Source organism: Takifugu rubripes, chromosome 1, assembly GCF_901000725.2.
Source record: "Takifugu rubripes chromosome 1, fTakRub1.2, whole genome shotgun sequence".
NCBI lineage: Eukaryota > Metazoa > Chordata > Actinopteri > Tetraodontiformes > Tetraodontidae > Takifugu > Takifugu rubripes.
This window is the reverse complement of record NC_042285.1, coordinates 24,109,876-24,126,262: the sequence shown is the minus strand read 5'-3', so window position 1 is coordinate 24,126,262 and position 16,387 is coordinate 24,109,876. Positions and strand designations below refer to the sequence as shown.

General features: G+C 41.4%; 1 protein-coding gene across 1 annotated transcript in view; it reads left to right on the top strand.

Moving 5' to 3' along the window:
* ptpn4a (protein tyrosine phosphatase non-receptor type 4a) overlaps positions 1–15,920 on the top strand; it is a 38,685-nt gene extending 22,765 nt beyond the window's left edge. Inside the window, exons 8-27 of the mRNA XM_011618708.2 lie at positions 215–335; positions 618–705; positions 914–1,002; positions 2,899–2,962; positions 3,895–4,067; positions 4,360–4,428; positions 4,536–4,670; positions 5,060–5,221; positions 7,367–7,526; positions 7,977–8,060; positions 8,330–8,386; positions 8,529–8,685; positions 9,235–9,401; positions 9,480–9,570; positions 9,696–9,757; positions 10,522–10,668; positions 11,266–11,394; positions 12,599–12,747; positions 12,837–12,972; positions 13,061–15,920. Of these exons, the coding sequence (XP_011617010.1) occupies positions 215–335; positions 618–705; positions 914–1,002; positions 2,899–2,962; positions 3,895–4,067; positions 4,360–4,428; positions 4,536–4,670; positions 5,060–5,221; positions 7,367–7,526; positions 7,977–8,060; positions 8,330–8,386; positions 8,529–8,685; positions 9,235–9,401; positions 9,480–9,570; positions 9,696–9,757; positions 10,522–10,668; positions 11,266–11,394; positions 12,599–12,747; positions 12,837–12,972; positions 13,061–13,429 (2,609 nt within the window). The 3' untranslated portion in view covers positions 13,430–15,920. The remainder of the gene's footprint in view (positions 1–214; positions 336–617; positions 706–913; positions 1,003–2,898; positions 2,963–3,894; positions 4,068–4,359; positions 4,429–4,535; positions 4,671–5,059; positions 5,222–7,366; positions 7,527–7,976; positions 8,061–8,329; positions 8,387–8,528; positions 8,686–9,234; positions 9,402–9,479; positions 9,571–9,695; positions 9,758–10,521; positions 10,669–11,265; positions 11,395–12,598; positions 12,748–12,836; positions 12,973–13,060) is intronic.
* Positions 15,921–16,387: the final 467 nt, after the last annotated feature.

Below are 16,387 nucleotides of genomic sequence, written 5' to 3'. Positions count from 1 at the left end.
CTTTTACATACAAATACACAATACACTAGATAAAATGAAAGGTATCAGATGTTATAAGGGGAGGAAGGTGGTTCTGCAAGAAAATCAAATTTGACCATTTTCACTGGCTGTTTGTCATTTTGCAGCCTTTCATTTTTTTCTTCTGGCCTGATGGATTAAGAGACTGGTGGTGCTTTGACAAACTGCTGTATCTTTCTCTTCTGTGCGTGTGTAGCTGAGCTGGGGGACTACAGTGAAACGGAGCATACAGCTGGATATCTGTCAGAATACTGCTTCATCCCCAACCCCCCACAGGACTTCCACAAAGAAGTCTCCAAACACCACCAGCAGCACAGGTACACTGATGCACAGAACCCATTTTCAGTACAATAGTTCTGGTTTGGAATCTACAAGATGCATCAGTTAACTTATTTAAAAGGAAGTACTATTAATATTCATTTAAAAGAAATTTCATCTACTGCCTATGTCATGAAAATAAAATTACATTAAATCATTACATTACATTACATCTTCCATTTTCCCCTTCCCTTTCTCTCCCTTCTCCAAACACCTCACACCTTTCCTCCCCTCTCCTTACCCGCTGCCACTATCGCCACAATCATCATCATCTTGCTCAGCGGCCTGTCTCCTGCCCAGGCAGAGTTTAATTATCTGAACACAGCACGAACGCTGGAGCTCTACGGGGTAGAGCTGCACTATGCAAGGGTAAGTAAGCTTTTCTTTATGCACATATGTTTACATTTGTCCGCTGCCATGTGTGTTTTTGTTAAAGTATGGTGGGTAGCCACACTTTTTTGTAGTATTTAAATTGTAATTAAAATTTGCACATTTCAATTTAGCAAGTTACTACGTCTCAGTATGACTGTTATTTTTGACACTATTCTACATCTCTGCTGTCTCTGCACTCCCTTAGGACCAGAGCAACACTGAGATCCTCCTGGGGGTGATGTCTGCTGGTATTTTGGTTTACAAGAACAGGGTTCGGATCAACTATTTCCCATGGTGAGCGTATTACACACATTAACACATTGCATTCACAACACCTCCTGCATCACTGTGCAGGCACCACTGCCTGTGAAGACAATTAAGAGACCTGGAAACATGAAGAGCAAATTAGTTTTCATGATTAGAACTCTAGGAAATGAGTATAATGACAAGGTTTGAGTGACCCAAATTATGTTTGCGACATGCTGTGTTGTCATTTGAAGCCATTCTGTTGCCAAAGTGGAAATCCCTGTAATACACTGTCAAAATTAGGAAAAAAACCCAATAATAATATTGAACAACTGCCTCTGTAGACTAAAAGCACAGTCATCATGAATCATCCCTGCTTCACTTGCTGTATTTTTGGCTGCTGTTTGTGGATGTAGAACAGGATTTTCTCTGATTTTGTTAATTTCTTTCTCTCCAATCTGCTGCCAGCTTCACCTGAGCTGCTTCCAAAAGAGCATTTTCTGAGGCAGAGCGATCCCGTTTGATATTTCGACAACCTCTCAAATCCTGATTATGACATAGCATGTTAATAGCAGTGTCTCAATTTTGTAGATTTATGTAGATCATTCCAGCAGATTTTGATTTTTCAACATTGAGATACTTGAGACACTGAATCCATTTTCTTAGACTTTGTTGATCCTTGATCCTCAATTGGTCCGCTCCACTTTCTCTTTCACCAATGATTTATGGAAGACTCGACACTCTTCTGTTGCACCGTGGGAGACAAAATGGTTAATTAGAGCCAGGCAGGGAAGGGAGCTACTTAATTCTCTGAAATCTGAGGTAGATATTTCACCTTTTGTGAAGGCTCAATACATGCATTGCCCTCACCAAAAACAGCTTGCATCCTTGTGTATGAACACCATCGAATGCCTCATGACAAGATCTTTGTAATAAATTAGTGCGTGCTTTTTTTTTAGTGTTAGTTTAGTGTTAATGTTAGTGACCCAATTCATAAATCTTTTTGTAAAGTCAGTTAAAATATTGGAATGAATGTAAAACGCTGCTGTGCGAACCAAACTGGAGCAACCTCCCCCGAAACAACCTGAAGCAAATTTGTGTGTGCATATTCTGCCAGTTGAGCTAAATTTAGAGACAACAGTGGTGTCCCTAGCAGCTGTTCACCACCATGTGCGTGAAAGAGAGAACCACAATTAAGTGTTTCTTTTTCACTCTGCACACATTAAATTTCCTCTTTTTCTCTCATTGTCTACGGCAGCACTGTCCCTTATCCCACTATCCCTCTCATATTTTCATTATACCGCAGTAAGGAATTATCCCAGAGGGACGGACTGGGATCGAGACATTCAGATAGCTGCCTCTTTCCTATTTCAGTCCACCGTAGCCTGACAAATAAGCCACACTTAGATGGTCATGACTCACACTCTACCCAAGCATTTGTGTGTATATATGCGTTTATCCATGCAAGTGTGAATGTAAGTATGTTAAATATATTTAGCAGAGAGTGATGAGTCACAGCAGCAGAGTCCCAAAGAGGGATTCTATTTCTCTGCTCTCCTTGCTGCGGTTCTGCATGGACTGTCCTCATTCAAACAATATTTTATACATTTTCTAAAGAGTCCCCATCAGAAATTAACACGTTCATTTTGAAAAGTTCACCTAGATAGTTCTAGTATTGTGCTCAATGATTGTCACGATCTTTTTCTGTAATAATAAACCCAAATCCACCTGTGTGCATTGTAGCAAATGCTTTCTTACGTAAGGTCACTTGGGAATCAAACGGGAACATGGTTAAGGCTTTTTTGAGGAATAAATGAGTAATGTGGCTTATGAAAACCCCTGATATGGAAGGTTACCGTATGTGCACTGATCGTTATATGTATTTACACTTCTGAGTGTAAAAGCAGAGTGTTTGAATGGCTTTTTCTCTTCCCTGTATTCAAGGTTGAAAATAGTGAAAATCTCCTTCAAGTGCAAACAGTTTTTTATCCAGCTCAGAAGAGAGGCGGTAAGTGTGTACACATACACACCCACACATACGCGCAATTGCTCTTGTACACTGTGAGGACTTTTATAGAAATAATGTGTCTCATGCAATGCTTATTATGTGTAGTACAACCAACATATAGAAACAGAATCTGGAAAAATACCAGATTCACTCAAGCATTTGGAAATATTGTTAAATACTTTTGTTGACTGAATCAATTAAATTAAAAAAACTGATTATCAAAGGCGAATTTCTGCACCTGAAGAGGGAAGGGGTAGCATCTATTCTTTATTATGTCGTCACAGAGAACACCAGCCTTATCTGCGCCGTGCATTCGGACTGCATACATGTGTACACAATGCACATGTCTCTTTTGTGTTGGCTGAGTTGTGTGTACAATCAGTGTCAGATTAACCCCCTGCTGTCTGTGTCCTGGTTGACTTTGCTTTAATCCCTGTGCTGTGTCTGTTATCTCTTATTTGATGGGTAGACCTCTTTCCATTCTTAATAAAAAAAAAAACAGCCTAGCAGACAGTAAATCCATGTCCTATCCTAGCCACCACAAGCCAACTTAAGCCGGTGTTTTTGGAATGTAGACTTTGATTCTATGGCTTAAGAATTGCCAGTGAATGAATCATTATTTGACACCAATAGTAATATAATACTGTACTATTTTACTCTGAGATATAAAAGCCATTCTCTCATTCATGACAAATTGAAAGTATGCAGATAAATGAATATGTAAAACCTCAATTTAACTCTTATGTTTACCAAGGAATAGGAATCTTTATGTTGAGGATATAAGGTTATATAAATATTCAGGAGCCACAGTTAGATGTACCATATATTAAAACTGGATCAAATTCAGGGTTTACTGTGCAACTGTCATACACATCATACGGAGAATGTCTGTTACTGAGTGACTCACCAAGTGCCGCTGCCTCTGTGATCAGACCGAAAGCCGGGAAACACTGCTGGGTTTCAACATGGTGAACTACAGGGCCTGTAAAAACTTGTGGAAGGCCTGCGTGGAGCACCACACGTTCTTCAGGCTAGAGCGACCCATCCCACCCCAGAAGAACTTCTTTGCACACTACTTCACCCTGGGCTCAAAATTCAGATACTGGTGAGAACAAGACATTATTTTAAAATCTTTTACAAACTACAAGACAAGAATTTCCATATCTGCTAGCATAGACCCTTGTTTGCCTGCAATTTCTATGGTATCTGTGAAAGTGGACAAATGTAATCAGCTTGCCTTAACACAGTCAAGAGTTGAGGCTCTTGGTGTGAACATGGGATGCAGTCTTGCTATAAAACTTGCAGCAACTATTTTCACTCCATTTGCATCCAAGTTTCCTGCCAATTTTAACTCATGTTTCCAGAAGAGTTCAGTGAAAGTTGTTTCTCTTCGCTAGTGGGCGGACAGAGGTGCAGTCTGTGCAGTATGGAAAGGAGAAAGGCATTAAAAACCGAGTTTTTGCCAGGTAACAACGCTCCTATTTGTCGGTTGATTCTGGTTGTTACAGGCCTGTCAGATATAAACTCTTCAAACTTTAAGGTATCAAATGAATTCACGCCTTTGTGTTTGCAGATCTCCCAGTAAGCCGCTGGCCAGGAAGTTGTTGGGAGGGACCGACTGGGAATCTGTTAGCAGAAACAGTCTATCAGACGAGAGGTTGGAGACTCAAAGCCTTCCCACTCGTTCGCCACCAGGGACACCCAACCAGTGAGTCCAATTAAGGTTTCATTTCACCTTAATGGGTGTAGAAATACAGTTGTAATTTTGATCAAAATCTCTTTTGATATGTCCTGAAGGATGAATTTGTAAGACATTTGGCTTTTAATTGAAATTTAACAGTGTATGTATGTTTCAGTTGCTTTTCTGTAAAATCTCGAGTGCCAAGTGTAAATGTACTAGAAGGACCTGGTTAGAAAACATGTTTACCATGTCAGAATGTCTCTTAGCACGTCTTGAAGCACATCTCTGACATCTGGTCTGCGACCTAATTGTTTTTTGAGGAGAAAACCTATTATTTTTAATTAAGAACCTGCTCCATGCATGCCTTGGATGCCAGAACTCACCTTTTCCTGTCCCCATCTTTGTGTGTTTAATAGGAACTCGCTGTTTGTACAAGAGGGCACGCGACTTCGCCCGTCGTCTGTTGGCCACCTGGTCGATCACGTGATCCACGCTTCCCCCAGCCTTCCCGTCTTCTCCTCTAATCACAAGTCGGCATCATCAACACAGGCAAACAGCATCAGCTTGGACTCCACGCCGTAAGTGTTGAATAAACTTTTTCTATGTTTTTTTTTTTTCTATGGACACTTTAAAACTGGTACTATTTGTGGATCTGAAAAATTCTACTACCGTACTTTAAATTGGAAATTGGACAGGAAAATAAGCGTCACTGTCCACAAAGTGCTTCATCAAATCAGCAGTAGCCAAACAGCCACCCTCTAATTTTTGAGTTTAATTTTACTCATCCGTGTCAGTGCCACTGTGTCTGACTTTACTGCTGAGTCGGCTGGTTTTTAAATGTCTGTGTCTGTGGCTTCTCCCAACAGTTCACACCCTCTCCAAGCGTCACTTGGCTGGCCTCACTGAAAGGATGAACCCTTTGAAAACAGCCTGTAAAATGTGTTTATAGTGTATAACAGGGCAGAGAGATTGTGCAACAGAGCAGAACCAGGATGGCGCGTGTGTGTGTTTCTGTCTCATTTACGATAAAAATCTGGCAAATTCTTTTAAAGCTCCACAAAAGTGCCACATTTTAATGGTCTAGAGTAGTAAAAGCATAGAAATTGAGTGCTAATTGAACACAACTTTGGTGTCCAAGCAAAGACCTCTGTCAACTACAGCTCAACTCACTTAGCCTTGCTCATGATCTTGCTCACATAGCAGCGCTTTGTTGGACGCTCGCATGGAGTCTCTGTTGGAGCTGTCCGAGCTAGCAGGTGATAGAGGGATGGAACATTTCTCAGCTGGAAATCAGAGTCGTGAAGTAGCGTTACAGTGGTAGTTCTGCTGCCTGCAACGACGCACGCACACACACAAGGGAAAAGCCAAGCTGTTGGTTTGTGGCTGTTACAGAGCCAAAAGATGACATAATCGCCTGCTCTGTGTTCCTCAGGCAACACAAACATTATCTCTGCCTTTTATTTGATTGTCTAAAATGATGTTCAGCTGTTTAGTTAAGTTGATGTCTGCAGATTATTAAAAGGTAGAAGAGTTTGCTTTTGGCAAGTTGTCGTGATTCCATATTACCTCATTTATCCCACAACACTTTGCTCCGATTCCAAAATATATTTTTTCCTTCAGGACCTTTCTCCAATAAAAAAAAAAATTAGAATCTGCGTTTTTATGCCTCAGGCCACAGTTATACACTTTTGGTTCCAGATATAAGCAGTACGACATAACCATAACCCTTGGACGATCTTTCCATAATGCTTCGCTTTTAGCGGGGTAGAGTAAAAACAATCTCTTTGGCTGACCGCAGCATGGTAAAGTCATGGGTTAAACATGCCTTTATCGCCTTGACAGGCATAACTGAATACATCGGAACATTACAGATTATTCTAAACTCGGTGCTATAAGTTAATGAATTTGTTTGCTGCAGTTTTTAAAAAAAAAAAATCCATTTTCCCCTTAAAAAAATAGTGACAGATAGTGTTATTTATTTATTTTTTTTCACCTGTGACGTTAGTCAACATATTTACTGCCTTCACACGTTTATCGGGCTGTAGCCTCGGCCAATTTCTGGTCAGATATGAGAAAAGTACTCGTATTCATTTAGTTTTGCGTCGGTGTGGTGTTGAAGAGGATGTGTGATGTCTGCTCCAGCCTGCTGAGACTCCTCCTGAAAGCCTGATCTCACTTTGACCCATAATAAATGTTATATCACGAGACATGTTTAAGCCACAAAGTGGCACCAGTGGCAGCAGTCACAACGAAGCCAATGCTCTTTGACTGCTACTATCAGCCCCAAGGAGCACGCACGCATGCTCGCACACACACATCCATTGATACAGGCCTTGAGTAAAGCGAAATGCTTTTACGCCCTTCAGAGAAAGTGATGATGCTCTTGAAAGCCTTACCTGGTGGACCGTGTTGTTTCATCATACACATTGAATTCCTTTTATTGTCTGGATGATGGAGGAAAGATTTGGGTTTCGTTCCTCTTGGAGCCCTTTTGAGGATAATGTCTTTTGACTAACAGTGCTGTTAAGTCTCTCTGTGTTCAACAGTACTTTCCCGTTCATCCATTTACCTCTTATTGTCTCACTTTCCATCAAATGTCACCTCTTTAAAAGGCCGGCAGCTCCTTTACTTTAGTGATGCAAAAATAAAGTTTGACTGTACGTAGTTGGAGTGTCTCTGCCTATTTAGGTGGGTTCTTACACATCTTCTTTTACTCCTTTCAGGTCTCCAGAGGGGTTAGACAGTCAGCCTCCTGCTCTTCCTCCCAAACAGCTCAGTAGGAAGACCTTGAGCCAGATCATCCAGGCCCATTCGCAGCAAAGCCTCCTTGACAACCATGTCAATGAGATGTATGATGTTCCCATCAATGCTGACAAGACAACGGTCAGTCACAGCAAAGATGAACTCCCAAAATGTCAGATTAAGATGCTGATTGAGATTAAGATGCCTGCAGTATAGTATTTATATGTGGGCAGCAGTGACACAAAGTTATAAACCATACTATGATCAAACCCAGTTATGATCAAATTTAGATGTTCAGAGATCAAAGTCTGTCCAGAATCCAGACCATCACTAAAATGTAATCATCTTTTCCTCTTCCCAATGTCAACAATTCCTGATAACTTTGTTAAAATTCATTCATAAAATTTTGAGTTATTTTGTTCAGAAACAGACAGATAACCTTGTCGGAGGTAATAAATGTGAAAACTTTGTTCCAGTAGCAACTCTGTTTTATGCAGCTATCTTGCATAAAAGGCAACTGTAATAGAGCATAAATATTTATTTGAATATGCTGCTGACATTCACGTTTTACATTTTACTTTGCTTTCGCAGTTAAATGGCGTTGTCCCTCATGATAATCTGGTCCTGATCAAAATGAGACCTGACGAACATGGACGCTTCGGCTTCAACGTCAAGGTGAGAACAGAGTTTGCAGTTTATCTGGATCCTCTATCATGAGTTCCTACACACGGAGTTAATGCTCAATTAGTATTCTTGTGTTAGTTATAGAGTTCTATAGACTAAAGTCGAATAAAACCAGTGAGTTTAAGTTCACACCTCTAGGTGAAATAGATGCCTTTTTTACATTATATCAGGTAAGCCTTAAAGAATCCTGTCTTGCAAAACTTTTGATCTTTACTAACTGGATGATGCTTCATGCTTGCCTCCTTTTCCGTTGTTTCTAGGGTGGAGCTGACCAGAAGATGCCTATAATTGTTTCGCGAGTGGCTCCAGGAACGTCAGTAAGTCAGCAGCAACCCCACAAACAATTCTGTGGTGTCATTTAAATACAGTTTTATAGAGAGAGACGCTAGTTTTTAGCTTTTCCACCCATATATTCTGAACCTAACAGCATTTTATTTAGTCCTTCTTTTACATTTCCAGGCCGATCTTTGCGTGCCCCGCCTTAATGAAGGTGACCAGGTGGTCCAGATTAATGGGCGGGATATCTCTGACCACACCCACGATCAGGTGGTTATGTTCATCAAGGCCAGCTGTGAGAGTCACTCTGGAGAACTCATCCTATTGGTCAGACCAAATGGTGAGTCCCCCTCGTCTGTTTGTGTTCCATGACTGGCCTTCGCGGGTCAAATTTAAACCAGGAATGAATTTAACACATGCAGGTTGCCGTGTTTCACTTTTAATTAAGTGCGTGGTCCAAAAGAATGAGTTTGGTCCAATTGCTTATTGGAGCTATTTACTCACCAAAGTACTGATTTGGCAGGTTCATTTTACCCATAAATGAGACAAAAGATGTTTCCATTTGACTTTGTTTTAATCTGCATAAAAGAAGCGGGCGGGCTGCTTAAAGATGATGAAACATGGAAATTCTTGGTATTTTAACTGGGTCATAACGAGATTTATGCTTTCGATCCTCTCTTGCATCACAGCAGATGTAGGATTGCTTCAGCTGATTGAACCTCTGTCCATTTCATTTGGTCTTTTAATGAAACATATGCATGTACATTTTCCCATAAATTAACCATTTATTCTTTTTGAGGCTCTGCAGTAGTTTTCTTTCATCTAGAACAGAAGCTAAGAAAACTCCTGTGTAAAGAGCTGTCCTTTTTTATCCTTTTTTTCCATCCAGCCATCTATGATGTGGTGGAGGAGAAGGCAGACTCAGAGCCAGAATTTCAATACATCCCCGAGAAGTGCCCTCAGGACCCCACCCAGATAGACCAGCATGCTTTGAGAGACTCCATGGTGACACTAAAGGAAGGCCTGAGCAGTGGAGCCATACTGGCACAGTTTGATGTGAGGGGAGCTCTGCAACTATTTAATGACATATTTATTTGTAAACATGTAATCATGTGTGGTATTGTCTTCTTACAGCAACTGTACAGGAAGAGGCCGGGGATGACGATGCTGTGTGCCAAATTACCTCAGAATGTTTCCAAAAATCGCTACAGAGACATCTCCCCATGTACGGCTTCTCAAGCATGAACATTTTCTCAGCCCCTCTCACATGTTCTCCCTCTCCTCCCCCCCCCCGAGGGTAATTTTCTCTGTATGTGCAGTCTCAGCACCTCTCTTTGTCTCCCTCTGCAGATGATGCCACACGGGTCATTCTGAAAAGCACAGATGACTACATCAATGCAAATTACATCAATGTGAGTGTCTACGCCATGTGTTGTTCCTTTCATTTAACATGTCTGTTGATATCTCTGTGAGTGATTGAGAGCTTGTTGGCTGCTCTGTTTCACTTACCTATGAGACACAAGGTAAAACCCTCACCTGTCACTGGTGAATACATCAGACCTCACCAATTAATCACAGTTTGTATCCCGTGAATATGAAGGATGGAACATATTCTGATGCATATTGTCAGCAATATATATTATTCAGATTAACATAGTGATCACCTTCATTAAGTTTCATTTAATTCTATTTAGTCTTTCAGTAGTCAGAAATCCCTGTAAGTCTTGACAAATATTTTAGATTCAGATGTACATGAATGTAAATGCATGTCACCATAACTCCTGTGTTCTTGGTTTTATATGTCTTGAACGAGCAATTGTATGCGCTTATTTAAACATTTCGTGTTTTTAGACACCTACAACTGTTTGTTAATGGAAAAAATCATGATCTCAATTATTTGGGTCATTGTGTCATTCAGGTTTTGTGCTGCTTTTTTTTTTTTTTTTTTTTACCTAAAAGTAAACTTGAAATCTAAATAAGAGCACAGCCCTACAGACACGTCCTCAATTCCCCTTACAGGTACATTTAGATATTTTACTGAATTCATTCAATGCTGCTTCAGTTTTACTTGATTGCTTGGAAACACACACAAAGCAAGTGTTTCAACTGAAGAGAAAGAGTGTGAGGGTCATGAGCTAATATCCCTGCATCTGTTTCTCGCTCCCTTTCTGTATAGATGGAGATTCCTGCTTCCAGTCTGATAAACCGCTACATAGCGTGCCAGGGCCCTCTGCCCAACACTTGCTCTGACTTCTGGCAAATGACGTGGGAGCAGGGCTCCTCTATGGTGGTTATGCTGACAACACAGGTGGAAAGAGGACGGGTACGTCACACGTTCTTTTATAATTCTTTAGTAATGTCTTTAATAATGCTTTCTATAATGCTTTTTCCACATGCTAATAGGAGATATTCATATCTGTGGTCTAGCATATTTATATTAGGGTAACTGTGGGATATTCTTCATTTTCTGGCCAAGAGCTCCTCACTTCAAATCAAAAACATCCTCGTGGAAGGACATTTTGCAAGAGAACGTTTTGGTCAAGGGCAGATTCTGTTTGGACAGACTTCCAAGAAAAAAAACAATAAATTACTAGTTAAACATAATGTTTACTATTGTTACTCAACAGTTTATGGCCGTTGACCACAGAACTGAGCTTTTAAAGAGGCAGGGAAGGAAACAGTGTTTTGACATCCATGTATATTTATCACACATACAATTTTACACATCTACATACAGTATAACTACAAGAAAATCCGTTACTATGAGCAACAGTGGTGTTGCTCTGGGGAAAAAGGATCCCCAAAATGTCAGAGAAGCAGGGTGTATAAGAAATTCTTATGGTTCAATAGATGACATGCATGTATTTGTGATTATCTAACATGCATTGAACTGTAAAAAGAATAATTTGTTTGTTTGTAGGTCAAGTGTCACCAGTACTGGCCCAATCCAGACAGTGTCACCAACTATGGGGATTTCACAGTCACATGCCACAATGAAGAGGGTAACTCTGCCTTCTTGGTCCGGGAGATGACTCTCATGAACACGCAGGTAATTGCACACCTGCACCCAGAAACAGCATAGTAGGAGGGGGATTTGTACTCATAGGCAAAGCTGGTTAGGGAGGAGCGTAGAGGACGTAAGCACAGGTGGCAGCTCCAATCACAGTCTCAGGCAGGATGTGGACCCACAAGGAGGTGTGTTGCCATGGCCACCAGTGTGGGCTGTTCTTTTTCTGGATGCCGCTAACTGCATGCAGGCCACGTATTGGGATCCGGTTACCATGACTACCCCAGCCACTCGCACTGCCGGAATAGAGAAACAAAACAAAGAAACAGAGTGGGACGATGGTAGCTAGAAATTAATGCCATTTCACCATGTGATGGTACTTTGTGGCTGTTTTTTGTGTGTATGAGCTCATGTTCTCAGGCCCAATTCTGTAGTTTATTTTCAGTATCAGCTGCTCACAGCCAGATTCATATTTTTAACTCTTCTTTTTTCATCTTTAAATTACTATATAGTCTGTGAAAGAAAAAGTTAAACTAAAGTAAATGCAGTAACTTCTATATTTCAGAAGCTAGAGCCCAGCCTTTTACGTCTTGACGTGTATAAATCGTCATAATATTTGGTCATCTGACGACTGGACCCTTGTGGTTACAGCTGCTGTTGAGGTCATTTAAAAGCGGGCGCTGAATAGAGGGATTGAACCTTCCCACTGTTTCCTCGTGACCTCCTGCTGTCTGTGTTTTCCTGATTACTTCTCTGTGTGTCGCCTACATATCGTGGCCTTTAAAATATATTATGGCAGTCAAGGAGGCAATTAGCATTCTACTCTGCCTGTGATTGTTACCATGGAGATAGATGTTACCATGGCAATGCAGCTGAGGATACATTGAAGAGGAAGGGCTCTGAGTCACAAAAGGAGCGGCGGTCAGTAGTTATCTGCTTTGTGTGTGTGTATGTGGACAACTCTCCAGATCTGTCTTATGACTGAGATCACATCACTTGGCTGTATGTTTGTGCTTTTTAATTTAGTTTAGTATTTTAATTCCATTATTAAATGTTATATCGTGTGGTGAAGAGTTGTTTCTCTCTCCTGAAATCCATTAAAAACAATATGATTGATTGAGGGGTCCAGTGGGGTCAGTTAAATATTACATGTGCACACATTACTTTTTAACATGTTTAAGACAACGGTTAGACAAGTACGGACATGAGTCAAAGAAAACACACGTGTTTGTGTCTGTGTTTGCAGACTGAGCAGCAGCGAGAGCTCACTCAGATTCAGTACCTGGCTTGGCCGGATCACGGCGTTCCTGATGACTCCACTGATTTCCTGGATTTTGTGGCTCTGGTACGATCCAAGCGGGCCGGACAGGATCAGCCCATGGTGGTGCACTGCAGGTACAGATGCTGTTCCTGTGCCTTACTTGGACTCGGTGAACTGGTGTTGTTCATGTGACATTTCAAAAGTTACACAAATATTGTTGCAGCGCGGGGATCGGACGGACAGGGGTTCTGATTACCATGGAGACCGCTCTGTGTTTAATGGAGTGTGGCCAGCCAGTGTATCCTCTAGAAATTGTCAGGACCATGAGAGACCAGAGGGCCATGATGATCCAGACGCCTGTATGTCGCTGATTGGGTTTTATTTTTTCTTGTGGAACCATCTCAAGGCTGCTGTGAAACATGTGCTTAAACCTCGTTTCTCTGCCAGAGCCAGTACCGCTTCGTATGTGAGGCCATCCTGAAGGTCTACGAGGAGGGCCTGGTCAAACCGCTCAAGACCGCCATCTACCAGCATAGAGAGAAGGTGGAGGAGGAGAAGAAGCACGGCGAAGGTGAAGAAATGTCGGTCACGGATGAAGGTGAGCCAGTGGCGGCGGACTCACTGGAGGGTGTAGAGGATGAAGAGGACGACGATGACGATGAAGAGGTGGAAGTGCTGGACGTCGGAGAGGTGACGGAAGATGATGAGGAGGAGGAAGAGGAGGAGGAAGCGGAGGAGCCGAGCGTCGCCAGCGCCACCAGCGTAACCAGCGAGACGAGCGCGAACCCTGAAGCCAATCCTGCTGCAAACCCATGACTTCTGAGGGGGGAGGAGTCGCCAGGAGAGAACAAAAGCACTGTTGCACTTTACGCTAATAAAAGAAAACCGAAAGAAAAAGACAAATGAACAAACCTGAAAATACAAACTAGAGTAAAAAAAATGAAATCCAGCTGTGTTGAATAGGTACCATTAGGGGGGTGTTTTTTTTGTTCAGGGTGAAGAAAAGTATTCAAGGACTGAAACGATAAAATGTGGACGGGGAAATGCTGTAGTGCCAATAAGTATGAAGGGGAAGGGCCGCCCACACCTAGTCCCCCCTGAGAGGGGCGGCCCTCTCCCCTTCTGAGTGAGTCTGCCAGACAGACCTGCCTTTTTATTTTTAGTGTCCTTTTAGCTGATAAAGAGATGAAACTTTATCTTTTGTTTCTCAGAGTATTTATTGTGTTTTAGTTTGTGTCGAACCCTGTCCACTGAACAAAAAAAGCTGTTTGTATGACTCTAGAGTTCATGGTTTCCCAATTCAATCTTAGCTAGTTACATAGTGCGATTCTTCTTCTTCCCAGTTTCTTTTGCTTTGTGTGTGGGACAAAGAAGCAAAAGCTTCCTCGGCGCTCAGAGTATCTGACAGCACAGATTTGAACAAGCGAACGCACTTTGTGTCTCACCTCTTCAACATCTTGATGTCCTGTCGAGTTTGTTTCTTTGACCTCCTTCGAGGGCTGCGATGCGGAGCTTCCGGGCACGCTGCTCTCGCTCGCCTTCAGGCCTGGCGTGGCGAAGAACTGGACCAGTTTAGAATCCTGCTTGTCTGATCGGCGCTGCTCCAGCGATGGGCAGCGATCATTTCTGCATGAGTTGAGCACGTGCGGTGGAAGCGAATGAGCTCCATCAATCAGGTCCTAGAAGGTGCAGAAACACCTGAGTTCAGTCCGGTCTGAAAATTCCCAGCAGGCCGTTCCAGTCTGCTCTGAAATCACAGTGCGAGTGGTGGAATTTCTAAAGTCTCTCCACTTTTAGCTTCTCTTAACATATTTTATCTTAAATTATGAGTGATGTCATGATGCAGTTTGAAATTCGCTCGCTCAAAGCTTTTGTTTTAATGGTCACTGAAGCGGGGCTTTAAACCAACCTTTGCAGGCTGCTTTGTTTTAATGCAATTGTCAACCAGAAAACGGCTCAAAGGGGCAGCACAAACATATTCATATCGATTTTCTACTAATTCTAAAGTTTTTTTGTTGCTTGTGGTACCCCCTTTAAGACACATGTTGTTTTACAACCAAAATGATATGCAGAGATGTTTTAACTCAAAAATACCCAACAGTCCTTTTTTTCCCTTTTTTTGTAAAGTATGAAATAAAGAGTAGACTCCTTGTAATTTAATTTATCCCATCACCTGCTTCAGTACCTGCTGTCTTTAGCTCTTTCCATGGATTCTGCTGGAAAAACCTACTGCTGTGACAAAGCACGTGAGTGCGCGTGTGTTGATTTTGGGTTTTCTTCACCATTTCTAACATTGTTTGTTGGCTGTCTGGTCTAAAACTGCTTGTCTGATAACTGGAATGAAAGGTTGTGCCATAAAGCCACAAACTGAAATGAAGCTGATCTGAAATCTCTTCCTTGAACCTTTAGATAACGCTGAACCACATTTCAGCCACAGAGAGGTGGGATCAAAAAAGGATACCAGCTTTCCTCCTCGCTGTGTCTCCTTTTTTGCAAACCTCTTAAAAAAACCCAAAAAAAAAAAACCCTCTCCAGCAACATCAGCAGGGCCCACGCAACATCCACACTGCATTCTTCCTCTTCTTGTCTTTTTCCTCCAGTCTTCATTTAACATGGATCCCACTCTCTCTGCAGGGCCTCCAGACAAATTGAACAAACCACGCAAAATCCTGTGGGTCGTTTGGAAAAAAACAAATAAAAAAAAAATACAAGGGGACGAAATGAAGCCATCCGTCATCTTGCATTCTTAATTGAAAGTCACTTAATCGCCTGCAGCTGATGTCAGACAGATGTCAAGATGGGTTGCATGTAATAACACTGAATTTCTCCCATGGCCTCAGTAATGTGATTACATTCAGTTCAAGTGTAATCGCTGATGAACAGTTGCACGTATCCAGCGAGTAGCAGTCCGTGTTTGGCGTGTTTCCTTGTTATCGGTACTGTCTGTGCATTTTTGAGGTACTGGTCAAAGGATGAGGGGGAGTGGATGCTGGGAGGGATCGGGTCGATTGTATTTTTGTTCAAATTAATACAGCTCTAGTTGAGTAGGCAAAGGAGAGATCACTTTTTAGACGGCCAAGTGGCAGATAGTGCTACTGAGACAAAAAAAAGAGGAAATATTAAGTTGTTTTTGTCATTTCTATTTTGTTTTAAAATAAGACCTGTAGGGAATGAGGTGAGAATACTCCTAACTACACAGTGCCACTTGTTAATTTTGTGTAAATAATATTAGACTGTAAATACAATGTTGTATATGAAAAAAAAAACAACTTTAAAAATAAAAGGGAAAATCATTTGTGAGCGGAAAGATTTTCTTTTTTTAATTTTGGATTTTTTTTCTCTCCTTTTGAATGACTCAAATGTGACACATGGTGTGTATTTCAAGACTGATATTTTAAAAGAAAGATTTGTTTTATTTGAACCGTAATCTATAACGACAACTGTATATATAATGAAACACAAGATGAGAAATGTTCACCCATATTATACTCTTGGTTAATTCCTTCCTGTGTTATATATATACATATATATATATATAAAAAAACCAACTTTTTGTCCTCAGTTGCTTGTTTTTTTCTGGTATCGTGGTTTTTACGGCGCTTTGGACATGTCTATAAGCTTGATTGTGAACAATTAAAGCTTGTCTGTCAAAGCATGGAGATGTGGCTTCAGATCACCTGGCTTTTCCACACTGTGACAGTGAGGTTGGAAAATGATCTCAGTGCTGAAGGCATCCACAAAAGTCCCTGTTAGTAATCTCAACTGCCAACTTAT